The sequence below is a fragment of the Cervus canadensis genome, chromosome 22 (genome assembly GCF_019320065.1).
Source record: "Cervus canadensis isolate Bull #8, Minnesota chromosome 22, ASM1932006v1, whole genome shotgun sequence".
NCBI lineage: Eukaryota > Metazoa > Chordata > Mammalia > Artiodactyla > Cervidae > Cervus > Cervus canadensis.
In genome coordinates this window covers 10134481-10145802 of record NC_057407.1, presented here as the reverse complement: position 1 = coordinate 10145802, position 11322 = coordinate 10134481, and the positions used below count along the sequence as shown (strand labels likewise).

At 56.5% G+C, this 11322-nt stretch overlaps 1 protein-coding gene across 4 annotated transcripts; it reads left to right on the top strand.

The window, feature by feature from the left end:
- Positions 1–2119: 2119 nt before the first annotated feature.
- Positions 2120–11291, top strand: UBA7 (ubiquitin like modifier activating enzyme 7). 4 transcript variants are annotated; one of them, XM_043442676.1, is made up of 24 exons: positions 2120–2366; positions 2451–2619; positions 2718–2852; positions 2951–3057; positions 3373–3463; positions 3553–3688; positions 4065–4162; positions 4247–4393; positions 5050–5232; positions 5414–5521; positions 5679–5759; positions 5841–5996; positions 6092–6257; positions 6336–6541; positions 6639–6703; positions 6795–6978; positions 7055–7129; positions 7377–7551; positions 8070–8143; positions 8413–8505; positions 8598–8789; positions 10356–10448; positions 10524–10666; positions 11081–11291. In XM_043442676.1, exons 1-23 carry the CDS (start codon positions 2311–2313, stop codon positions 10626–10628), a joined length of 2895 nt encoding a protein of 964 aa, XP_043298611.1. In that variant the 5' UTR covers positions 2120–2310; the 3' UTR covers positions 10629–10666; positions 11081–11291. The 4 variants fall into 4 exon arrangements, with proteins under 4 accessions (XP_043298611.1, XP_043298609.1, XP_043298610.1 ...); XM_043442674.1 differs by having other exon boundaries at positions 2122–2366; positions 5062–5232; positions 10524–10624; XM_043442675.1 differs by having other exon boundaries at positions 2122–2378; positions 10524–10624.
- The last annotated feature ends 31 nt before the right edge of the window (positions 11292–11322 follow it).

Sequence of the window (11322 nt, the reverse complement as noted above, 5' to 3'; positions counted from 1 at the left end):
TTTTTTTTTTTTTTTTTTTGACGAGTTATTTTTTAATGCATACAGTGTTTCTTCTTGGGCTAAAGCTGTGGAAATAGTGATGTGGTTACACAATACTGTAGATGTAGTTCCTGGCACTGAATTGTACATATTTAAAAATGATTCAACCCAGGCAGTCCAGTGGTTAATACTCCGTGCTCCCACTGTAGAGGGCACAGGTCCGATCTCTGCTCAGGGAACCAAGTTCTTGCATGCCATGTGGTGTGGCCAAAATAGAAACAAAATTAAACAGATTAAAAATGAAAATAGTTAAAACCACAATTTTAAAATCCATCTATTTCTATTTTAACGAGAGTGAAAAAAAAAATCAGGATTGGATATTGAATGTCATCAAATGCCTTTTGGTGTCTACTGAAGACACCACTTCAGAATCTGGTCCTGGTTTCTGTACCTAGTACATATGACACATCCAATAAATGTTTATTGAATGAAAAAAAAAAAGCAGAATTGCCTACCACTTTACACCCACTAGGATGAGTATAATTTGAAAAAAAAGGAAAAACCAGTCAGACCATGTTGTGGAGAAATAAAAACAACGTACATTGCTGGTAGAAAATAGTTTGTTGGCCTGTCAAAAACTTAAACAGAATTGCTATATGACCCAACAATGCTACTCCTAGGTATATACCCAAAGGAATTGAAAACAGGTGCTCAAATACTTGTTCAAGAATGATCACGTAGCACTATTCATAATATTCAAAAAGTGTTAACAATTCAAATGTCAACCAGTGACTGGATAATGTCTTCGCTGGTAGCTCAGCTGGTAAAGAATCTGCCTGCAATGCTGGAGATCCAGGGTTGATCCCTGGGTTGGGAAGATCCCCTGGAGAAGGAAATGGCTACCCACTCCAGTATTCTAGCCTGAGAATTCCATTGACTGTATATATGGTCACTGGATAACAAATTGTGATATGTGCCTCTCATAGAATATTATTCAGCCACAAAAAGGAATGGTGTCCTGAGACATGCTACAATTTGGATTACCCTCAAAAAGATTGTAAGTGACAACAGATACCAAAGGTCACATTTTGTATGATTCCTTTTATATAAAATATCCAGAATAGGCAAATCCCTAGTGACAGAAAGCATGTATGTTTGCCAGGCGACGGAATGGGGGTGTGTAGCGATTATCCAAGGTAGTTGTGTCTTTCTGTGGGTGAAAGTTTTGAAAGTAGAGAGAGATGGTGATTGCACAGCATTGTCAATACACTAAATCCCACTAAATTGTGTACTTTAAAATGGTTATTTTAATGATGTATAGGTTTTACCTTAATGTTTTTTTAAAAATAATTTTTGATAGCACTTGGTTTAACTACTGTGGAGTTTTGTGGGGAACTGTGGTCCATCCTCTATAGAGAACTGGCCCTGGGTTCCTAAGAAGGCAGAAGAAGACATCTGTGGAGAGGGTACCCCCTCTTTTCTATTTTCCACAACTTCCTCTGAATCTATAATTATTTTAAAATATAAAGGACACATGATCATAGCTGCCCCTAGCCTTCCACAGGGCTGGCACGCAAAGACTGACAACCCTCTTTGAGTCCTGGGACTCACCAGTGAGAGATCCTGACTGGCCTCCTGGGGCTGCCAACTGTCCCGGCTGGGCACTGTGGGCAGAGGGGAATCCCTCTGGAGATCCCAGAGGAGATGACTCCGGGACACACAGGCACTCCCAACAAAAGGCTAGGCTGCACCCCAAGTCTGTAGTTTAAGCCCTGGATGTGGGCAGCATAGCCCACATCTCTCAGCCTTTCAGCCTCTGGGATGGGGCTGGCTCTGCCCTCTGGGGTCTCTAAGTCTCTGTGTGTGGACAGGAGGCCAGGTGAGCCCTCAGGACAAGGGCGTCCCCACTAGTCCTTTGGGCAGGAAGCCCATTCATACAGGGACCCCTGAAGAGGATAGGAGCTTGCGGTTTGGGACATCTAGGGAGCTACAGGAGATGACAGGGATTCCCTCCCATGGCCCTGCCCTCTTTCTTCCTTAAGAGAAATACCTGCTTTCCCAGAGAGAAACAGATCCAGGAATTCTCTCCCCACTTGCCAGTGCCTCAGGGCTGCCAGAAGTCTTTGCCAAGCTGGGCTGTGCAGGACAGGCTGGAGGCAGGACCATGAGCTCGCTCAGTTTCACTTTCACTTTTGCTTTACCCGAAATGACAGAGGAACCAGGAAGAAAGCTGCCAGCTGCATCTTTCACTTCTGAGCCTTAGCGCTGCTGGGCACTGGCTCCTGCTGGCACTGCTTCCTGTCTACAAACCCTGCAGCCCCAGGCGTCAGGATGGACACCCTGGAGACCTCCAAGTCGCTGGATAAGGAGCTGTACTCGCGGCAGCTGTGAGGCTCAAGGTGGGGAGGAGAGCGGGGTAGCCTTCTAACCCCTGCTCTCCAATTGCCTGCCCTCTTACTTCCCACCCACAGGTATGTGCTGGGCTTGCCGGCCATGCAGAGAATTCAGGGAGCCAAGGTGCTGCTGTCTGGTCTGCAGGGCCTGGGGGCTGAGGTGGCCAAAAACTTGGTCCTGATGGGTGTGGGCAGCCTCACTCTCCATGATCCCCACCCTACTTGCTGGTCTGACCTGGCTGCCCAGGTGAGGCTCCTGGGGGGTGCTTTGGGTTTCCAGACCAGGGTGGGGGTGGGGCCCAAGAGAAAACTCCTTGCTAAAGCCAGCCTTGGGCATCTCTTTAGTTTCTGCTCTCAGAGCAGGACTTGGGAAGGAGCAGGGCTGAGGCCTCTCAAAAACTCCTGGCTGAGCTCAATGGAGCCGTTCAGGTGTGTGTCTACACAGGCGACATCACCGAGGACTTGCTGCTGGATTTCCAGGTGCCCTCCCAGCCCTACTCTCCAGGCCAAGCTCCCCCACCCCCAGGGGGTGGGCTCGAAGTGGTTCTGGCCCTACTGATCTCATGGGGTCCACTCAGGTGGTGGTGCTGACCGCCTCGAGGCTGGAGGAGCAGCTGAGAGCGGGCACCTTTTGCCACAAGCATGGAGTCTGCTTCCTGGTGGCGGACACCCGAGGCCTCGTGGGGTGAGATTGCTCGCTCAGCCTGCCACCTCACAGGCAGCGACCCATCCCAGTTCCAGGCTTGCTCCAGAGCCCCTCCACCCAACCCCAGGGCTGTCCCCACTTTCCCCTCTTGATCACAGTCCTCGGTCCCATGCGTCTGCTTCCTCTACCCCAGCCTCCAGACTTGCTCAGTACATCTTTCAAACTCCAGTTTCCAAGCCTCTCTGAGCACTCTTTTCCCAATTCTTTGGGGCTTGCCCTAGCGCCTGTTGCCCTTCACCGCAACCGTGGCGGTTAAACACAGCCAGCTCAGTGACCCCTGCCACCCCGCCACAGGCAGTTGTTCTGTGACTTCGGTAAGAACTTCACTGTGCAGGACCCCACGGAGGCAGAACCCCTGACGGCCGCCATCCAGCACATCTCCCAGGTGGGTGCTGGTGGCGGGCGGGCACTACCCCTACGAAGGAGCCTGTGAAAGGCAGGGCTAGGCCCTGAGCAGCCTGCCTCTCCTCACAGGGCTCCCCTGGCATTCTCACTCTGAGAGAAGAGGCTGATGCCCACCACTTCCACACAGGGGATTGGGTGACTTTCTCAGGCATTGAGGGCATGGTGGAGCTCAACGGCTGTGATCCTCGGCCTCTCCACGTGCGGGGTAAGTCAACCCCACTCCAGGCTTAGCACCCAGGCCCCCGTGGGGGTGGAGACAGCCTGGTTTTTGGAGATAAGGCCTCTCTCTACCTTCCTCAGGGCAAAGCCACATTGAGAATTGGCTGCCTCGGGTCTTGGTGGCAGCATGTGGGGTCTTCCATGGCTCTAGCTGTGGCCTACAGGCTTAGTTGCTCCTGGCATTTGGGATCTTATTCCCAGACCAGGGATTGAACCTACATCCCCTGCATCACAAGGCAGATTCTTAACTAACTGGACCACCAGGGAAGTCCCACCTTGAGAATGCCGAGGCAAGACTGGATGGGCTGTGGGGAGCTACTCAGGTTCAGAGGTCATGCTGACTAGGCTCAATCTCCTCCCAGAGGATGGGACCTTGGAGATTGGAGACACAACAGCTTTCTCTCCTTACTTACGTGGCGGGGCTGTCACTGAGGTCAAGAGAGCCAAGACCGTCAGCCACGTGAGTGCAAGGTCATCTGGGGTTGGGTGCCTCAAGGGGCCCACAGGGTTCTGGACCTGACCCTAAACTGAGTGCCCTCTGCAGGAACCCTTGGACGCAGCCCTCCTTCAGCCCCGTGTGGTGGCCCAGAGTCCCCAGGAAGTTCACCGTGCCCGCTGCCTGCATCAGTCCTTCCGCGCACTGCACAAGTTCCAGCAGCTCCATGGCCGCCCTCCCAAGCCTTGGGATCCTGTGAGTGGCCCTGATGCCCTTCTCCCTAGCCTCTGTCTTAATGGGGCTTCACCTACCAGGAGGTGACAGTGACTATCTTACGGATCCAAGTTTGAATCCAGAAGCAGTGTCCCACTCATATAAAGAAGACAGGATGGGCTGTGGGGAGCTGATAAATAAACACTTATCTCTAGGCCAGCTGTTCTAAGTTGCTTAGTCGTGTCTGACTCTTTGTGACACCATGGACTGTAGTCCGCCAGGCTCCTTTGTCCATAGGAATTCTTCAGGCAAGAATCCTGGAGTGGGTTGCCATGCCCTCCTCCAGGGGATCTTCCCAACCCAAGGATCAAACCCAGGTCTCCTGCATTGCAAGCAGACTCTTTACCATCTGAGCCAGCAGGGAAGCCCAAGACCAGAGGCTGAGTTCATGAAGGGGCCAAGCACAAAGCCTGGGGACTCATGCTCCTCCTCCCCACCTCAGATCTGGCCTGGAAGCTGCTCCCAGGTTGGGGGAGCCTCCAGGGCCATTGTCTGGTACCAAGCATCGTCTAGTGGGGCCTTCCCACTCAGGCTTCTGCTTCCTCTTCTGTGGAACAGGCGGGGGATGGCTGCCTGAAGGATTCAAATGCGGGGTGGAGCTCAGGCTGGGGCTGCTTGAACAGAATTCTACCTGCTAGGTTGATGCAAAGATGGTGGTGGACCTGGCCCAGGCCATGGGACCACTGAAGGGGACCAAAGGCGAGCCTCTGGAAGAGCAGCTGGATGAGGCTCTGGTGCGGACAGTTGCCCTGAGCAGTGCTGGTGGCTTGAGCCCCATGGCAGCCGTGCTGGGTGCAGTGGCTGCCCAGGAAGTGCTGAAGGTGGGTACAGGCAGAGACAGGGCAGGGCTGGGAAGGGTGCAGAGGTCACTGTGGGTGCCACAGGGTGCCCAACACTAGACAGCAGCCTTGAGAGCTTCACCAATCTGGGTGCAGCCCTCAGCCAGGATCTCAGGGGATTAGGAGGTGCCAAGAGTCCCCAGACTAAAGCTCTGACTTACAGGCGATCTCCGGAAAGTTTATGCCCCTGGACCAGTGGCTGTACTTCGATGCCCTGGATTGCCTTCCAGAAGATGGGGACCCCTTTCCCAACCCTGAGGACTGTGCACCGGTGAGAACCTGGGGTAGGGATGCAAGCCTTAGCTAAACTCAGGACTCAGGGAGAAACATGAAGAATGGTCCTGAGGTCCTGACCTGGAAAACTGGGTGTGAGAGGGAGACCCAGCACCCGCTGGCGGTCGTCACCGAGGCCTGTCTGTGTTCCCTAGAGACACTGCCGCTATGATGGGCAAACCGCAGTGTTCGGGGCCGATTTTCAGGAGAAGCTGAGCCACCAGCACTACCTCCTGGTGAGCCCTGTGGTGAGGTCGGGAGTGTGCGGAGGGGTGAGGCCTGGCCCTCTGGCTAAGGTTGCTCCTGCCTGCTGGCAGGTGGGTGCTGGCGCTGTCGGCTGTGAGCTGCTCAAAGGCTTTGCCCTGATGGGCCTGGGGGCCGGGGGCCGTGGGGGCGTGACCGTTGCCGACATGGACCATGTGGAGCTCTCCAATCTCAGCCGGCAGTTCCTCTTCAGGTCCCAGGACGTTCATGTGAGTGCTGACCCTTCCCCACACCCACGTCCTGGACCGTCCTCCCACTGTACCCCCTTCCCAACGCCCCCAACATCTTCCTGCTTTCTTCTCAGAGGCAAAAGGCAGAGGTGGCTGCAGAGGCCACTCGCCGCCTGAACGCAGACTTGCAGGTTACGCCGCTCAACCTCCCGCTGGATCCCAGCACAGAGGACATCTTTGGGGACGACTTCTTCGCCGGGGTGGATGGCGTGGCTGCTGCCCTGGACACTTTCGAGGCCCGTGAGTGCCCAGCCTCAGAACTCACTCTTGTCCGAGGCTGTGCCAGCCCCACTTCTGACCCTCTGTCTCCCTTGCCAGGGGACTACGTAGCTGCTCGCTGCACCCACTTTCTGAAACCACTGCTGGAGGCAGGCACCACGGGCACCCGGGGCAGCACCGGTGTGTTCATACCGCACGTGACTGAGAACTACAGAGCCCCCTCCTCCGACGCAGCTTCTGAAGATGCCCCTGACCCTGTCTGCACCGTGCGGTACATCCCCACCACAACCGAGCACACTGTGCAGGTAGGAGGCATCCCAGAGACTCCTACCTACCTGGCTCAGGCCTCTGCCCCAGACCCACCTCCTAACTGGCCCCTCATGGCTCCTCCCTCCCCCACAGTGGGCCAAGGGTGAGTTTGACGACCTTTTCTGTGAGTCTGCCAAGACCATCAACAGCCACCCAGAGTAAGACCCCCGACAAGGGCGTATGGGAGTCCAGGGTCCCTAACACCAAGAGGCTCAGGGCTTGGCCTCAAGCTTTCCCAACCGTCCGCAGAGCACTCTCGTCTCCGGAAGACTTGGTTAAGTCACAGAAGCAGCCCCTGCTGCAGACAATGCGGGGTGTCCTGACGGAGCGTCCGCAGACCTGGCGAGACTGTGTGCTGTGGGCCCTTGGCCACTGGCAGCTCCGCTTCCATCATGGCATCACACAGCTGCTGAGGACCTACCCACCTGACAGAGTGGGTGCCTGGGGCCCAGGAGGCTGAGGGCTTGGGGGCGACTGGCCGGAGCCCAGCAGCCTCTGTGTTTCCCTAGGTGCAGGAGGATGGAGCTCCGTTCTGGTCGGGTCCCAAACAGTGTCCCCAACCCTTGGAGTTTGATGCCAGCCAAGTGAGTGGGGTCCCTTGGCAGCCCTGAGATGGAAATGCGGCCCCTCAGGGCAGAGGTGGGCACCTCTGTGTTTTGTAGCGATGCCGAGATGCTGAGAGGGAGACAGCCACGTCTGTGCACATGTGGCTGTCCACATGGGAGGCAGGCCCTCCAACAGATCTTCAAGTGGGCGATGACCCCCGCCCCACACACCCACACACGCTCACTCAGGCCCATGCAGCCACCCCTGCTCTGGGTCTCATTGCAGGATACTCACCTCCTTTATGTGCTGGCAGCTGCCAACCTATATGCCCAGATGCATGGGCTGCCTGGCTCACAGGACCAGACTGCGCTCAGGGGACTACTGAATTTGCTGCCACTGCCTGACCCCCAGAACTTGGACCGCATTTTTGCTAGTGAGCTGGAGCTGGATTCGCCTTCTGGTGAGTTTGGTGAGGTCCCCAGCCTTGACCCCTCTATGCTGCCACCCAAAGGCCTGAGCTTCCTCAGCCTGTGCTGCAGAAAGAAGATGGGTCTGGGGGCCCTGAAGCCAAGTCACAACCTATCAGGCCCTCTGACCTTGCTCTTCTCTAGCCTTGGGTTCATCCCCTGGTTCCAGAGTAGGTCCTCTCCCTCCTATTTACCATCCTCCCCACCCCATTCCCTTGGCCAACTCTCAGCAAAGGAAAAAAACCCACAAACCACTGGGCCCTGGGGAGCAATGAGGTGTGGCGCCCCAGATGAGGACAGGGTCACACAGGTGTGCATGTGTGTCTGCAGGCACACATACGTGAGGGCTGGGGCTGCCAGAGAAGAGATTGCACCATCCATCAAGGGATCTGCCTGAAAGTAGTACATGATAGACTTGGCAGGGACCAAGGATAGGCAGGCAGGCTCAAGAAGATTACAGGACTCGGGGGGTTAAGGACTGCTTCAACCCTTCTCCTCCTCCTCCCAACAGGCTGTAAGCAACTGCATGAAGACCTGAAGACCTGGAGGAAGGGCCCTCCCCTTGAACCCTTGACATTTGAGAAGGTCATAACCCAAGTGGGAGTGAAGGGCTGGGCCAGAGAGGCTGATGAGGAAGGTCAAGAGCTAAGTAGGTAGTTTTGAAGTCCCTGGGCCTGAGTTTTCCTCCCTGAAGGAGCCCAGAAGCAGCTCAGCTTCCCTGAGCCTCCGTCTCCTTACCTGTTAAGTGGGGCGATTTGAGCCTCCAGCCCACAGAATCATGTGAAGACCTGTGCAATGGCACAGGCTCGGGGCACTGGGACAGTGTTCACATGACTGTGTCTTGGGTCTCACAGGACAATGATAGCAACTTCCATGTGGATTTTGTGGTGGCAGCGGCCAGCCTGAGAGCTCAGAACTATGGGATCCCAGCGGCTGGCCACGCCGAGGTAACCTGCCTCTTGGGGCTCAGGCCTGGAGGTGGCGGGTCAAACCCTAGCCTTAGGCCTTGGGCCCAGATCAGATCTCCTGTCCTTGGCAGACCAAGCGAATTGTGGGCCGGATTATCCCAGCCGTTGTCACCACTACAGCGGCCGTGGCTGGCCTGGTAGGCCTGGAGCTGTACAAGGTGGTGGGCGGACCACGGCCCCGCCATGCCTTTCGCCACAGCTATCTGCGCCTGGCTGAAAACTACTTTAGCCGCTGGGTACCTAAGGCCCCAGACATCCAGGAGGTGAGCCCTGGACACCCCACCTGTACCAGACCTGAGTTTTGCCTGCACCTACCCAAACAGGCCCTATTCCAGCTTCAGGCTCTCGTAGGACCGACTCTGGGGGAGTCCTCAAGACTTCCTTCAGCCGCCTTCCTGCTGCACAGCCCGGCTGGGACCTGTCAGACACAGGAAGCAGCCGTCAGCCACCCCCAACCCCCAACCCTCCGGGTCTGGGGGAGCTGCAGCTTTAACTCATTAGTGGAGCCAGACATCCATCCCCCACCCACCCCTCCTTCCCTGAGGGGGAGGGGGGACTAGGGCCCAAGTCCTAAACAGAGCCTAACGACAGGCTGCCAGGCATGGGGATCCGCGCCCGCCCCCCTCAACTGAGTTAAAGGGCACTGAGCTCACCAGCATGGGTGTGGGGGTGTGCAACCCGGTCACAGGGTGTGCATTCCTGTCACAAGTGTGAGGGCACCCGGGTCTGGGCATCCCTGGCCTCGTGGTGTGTGGCCATGGAGGGAGTATACTTGCACATCTGTGTGCCAGAGGAGACTGCAGGGCCCTTGCACGATGTGGGCCTGCATGGCTCTGCCTGTGAGTACACATGTGTGCTTGTGTGCATGTGTGTTCCTTCAAGTGTTGGGCTGTGAATGCCCCAGCTGTGTGCCCAGGCTCTGCAAAAGTTGGCATTTCCTTAGGGGGCACAGGAGAGGGTCTGGAGAGAATTCTCTCACCAGAGCAGAGGGGAGAGGTCATGAGCCGGCATTGGGCTTAGGCTGAGCAGCCCTGGGGTCCCTCAGGGCACAGCACACAGAGCCCCTTTGTGAGGGCCCCTCCTCTAGCTAGAACACAAGCTGCCTTTGTCCATGGAGGAGGGGGAAGGGTGGGGAAGGGTCCCCCACATCACTTCTGGTCCTTTCTCAGCTTGACCTCACTGTGTTTTCTGGGGAGCTGGCAGAACCCCTCTAGTCTTGGTCCCTGGCTGCCTGCCACCCTTATGCCCTCAGCTCTGGGTACCAGAACCCCAAGACTTAAGAAACAAGGAACAAAGGGACAGGAAGAGAGTCCTCTGTGGACTGTGTCCCTGCTGGAGTCACTGTGCCCCTCACCCATGTGTCTATGAGAAAGTCCAAGGCCCTGGTGGTAAAGGATTAGGGGACCGGATGTACCCGCCCCCCACCCTCTCTTCCAGCCTTGCATTTGAGGAATAGGCAGCTTTATCAGAGATTGCAGCAGCCCTGCTCCTGCTTCCTCACTTCCTCAGGAAGCATTGCCCCCCTTTCAACACACACACATACACACACACACACACACTCACACACACAAAATCAGCCTGTATGATGGATCGCCTGTTTCCCTGTGCGGGGGGCCCCATAGCCCCATTTCCTGTCCCAGCACAGGCAGGGAGGGTGTTGAGATTCTGGGCCCAGATCCCACCTTCCATCCCCACCCCCTGGCTTCTGCTTCCTGCCTCTAGTCCAGCTCCTCCCCTAGGAAAGGGGCCATAAGCTATTGGCAACTAGGGCGGGGAGAGGGTGTGTGTGTGTAAGAAGCTTCTGACTCCTCCCCACTGCCACCCCCCAGTTCCATCACCTGAAGTGGACCTGTTGGGACCGCCTGGAAGTGCCTGCTGGGCAGCCCGAGAGGACCCTGGGGTCGTTGCTGGCCCTCATCCAGGTGTGCCCCAGTTCTGCCCTGCTCCCAGGCCTGGCTCCGCCTGGCCCTGCTGGCCCCTGACCTGTCTCTGTTTAGGAGCTACAAGGACTGAGGGTGACGATGCTCCTGCATGGGTCGGCTCTGCTCTACTCAGCAGGATGGTCTGAGGAAAAACAGGCCCGGCACCTGTCCCACAGGTGAGCCTGCACCTGGCTTTAACCGGGCCCTGGAGGTTGGAGGTGAGGGACGCGCAGCCTCTCCTCTTCCCAACCCCATTTGGGCCCCTCACACCTTCCTGAAGTTTTCTTTTGCCAAATGGAGCCAGCAAACGGGCTGGGGGTGGGGTGAGGGCCAGGAACCCTCTAGGAGGGGCCTCTAGGAGCTGCCTGCTTGGCCAGCCCCCCCAGCTCCTCCACACCCTCCTCAGCTCCCCTTTCACGGCCCACTCCCAGGGGACTCACAGCTTCCTGCCTCCTGCTTGCCCCGCCAGCCGCTCCTAAAATAGTTTTCAGATGTTTCCTGTCTTGGGCTGCTCCTGCTCCTGGCTTGGGCTCCTTATGGCCCCCCCAGCACCCTGGAGCCCATGCCAGGACACTCTGCCTGTCACGGCTCATCTACCCAATCTCCCCACCTCTCTCCCCCCACGCTACCAGGGTGACAGATCTGGTGAAGAAGGCGCCTAGGCAGCGAGTGCTGGTATTGGAACTTGGCTACGAGGGTGAGGAGTATGACACTAACTTTCCACGCTTGCACTACAAGCTGTGACAAGGCAGGAGCCCCACCACCCAGCTCCATCGAGCCCTACGTCCCGAGCCCTGCATCCCAAGCCCACAGTAGGCACTCAATAAATGCTTGTTGAAGGAAGGTGTTCAGTGGACAGGACGGGTGATGGAGC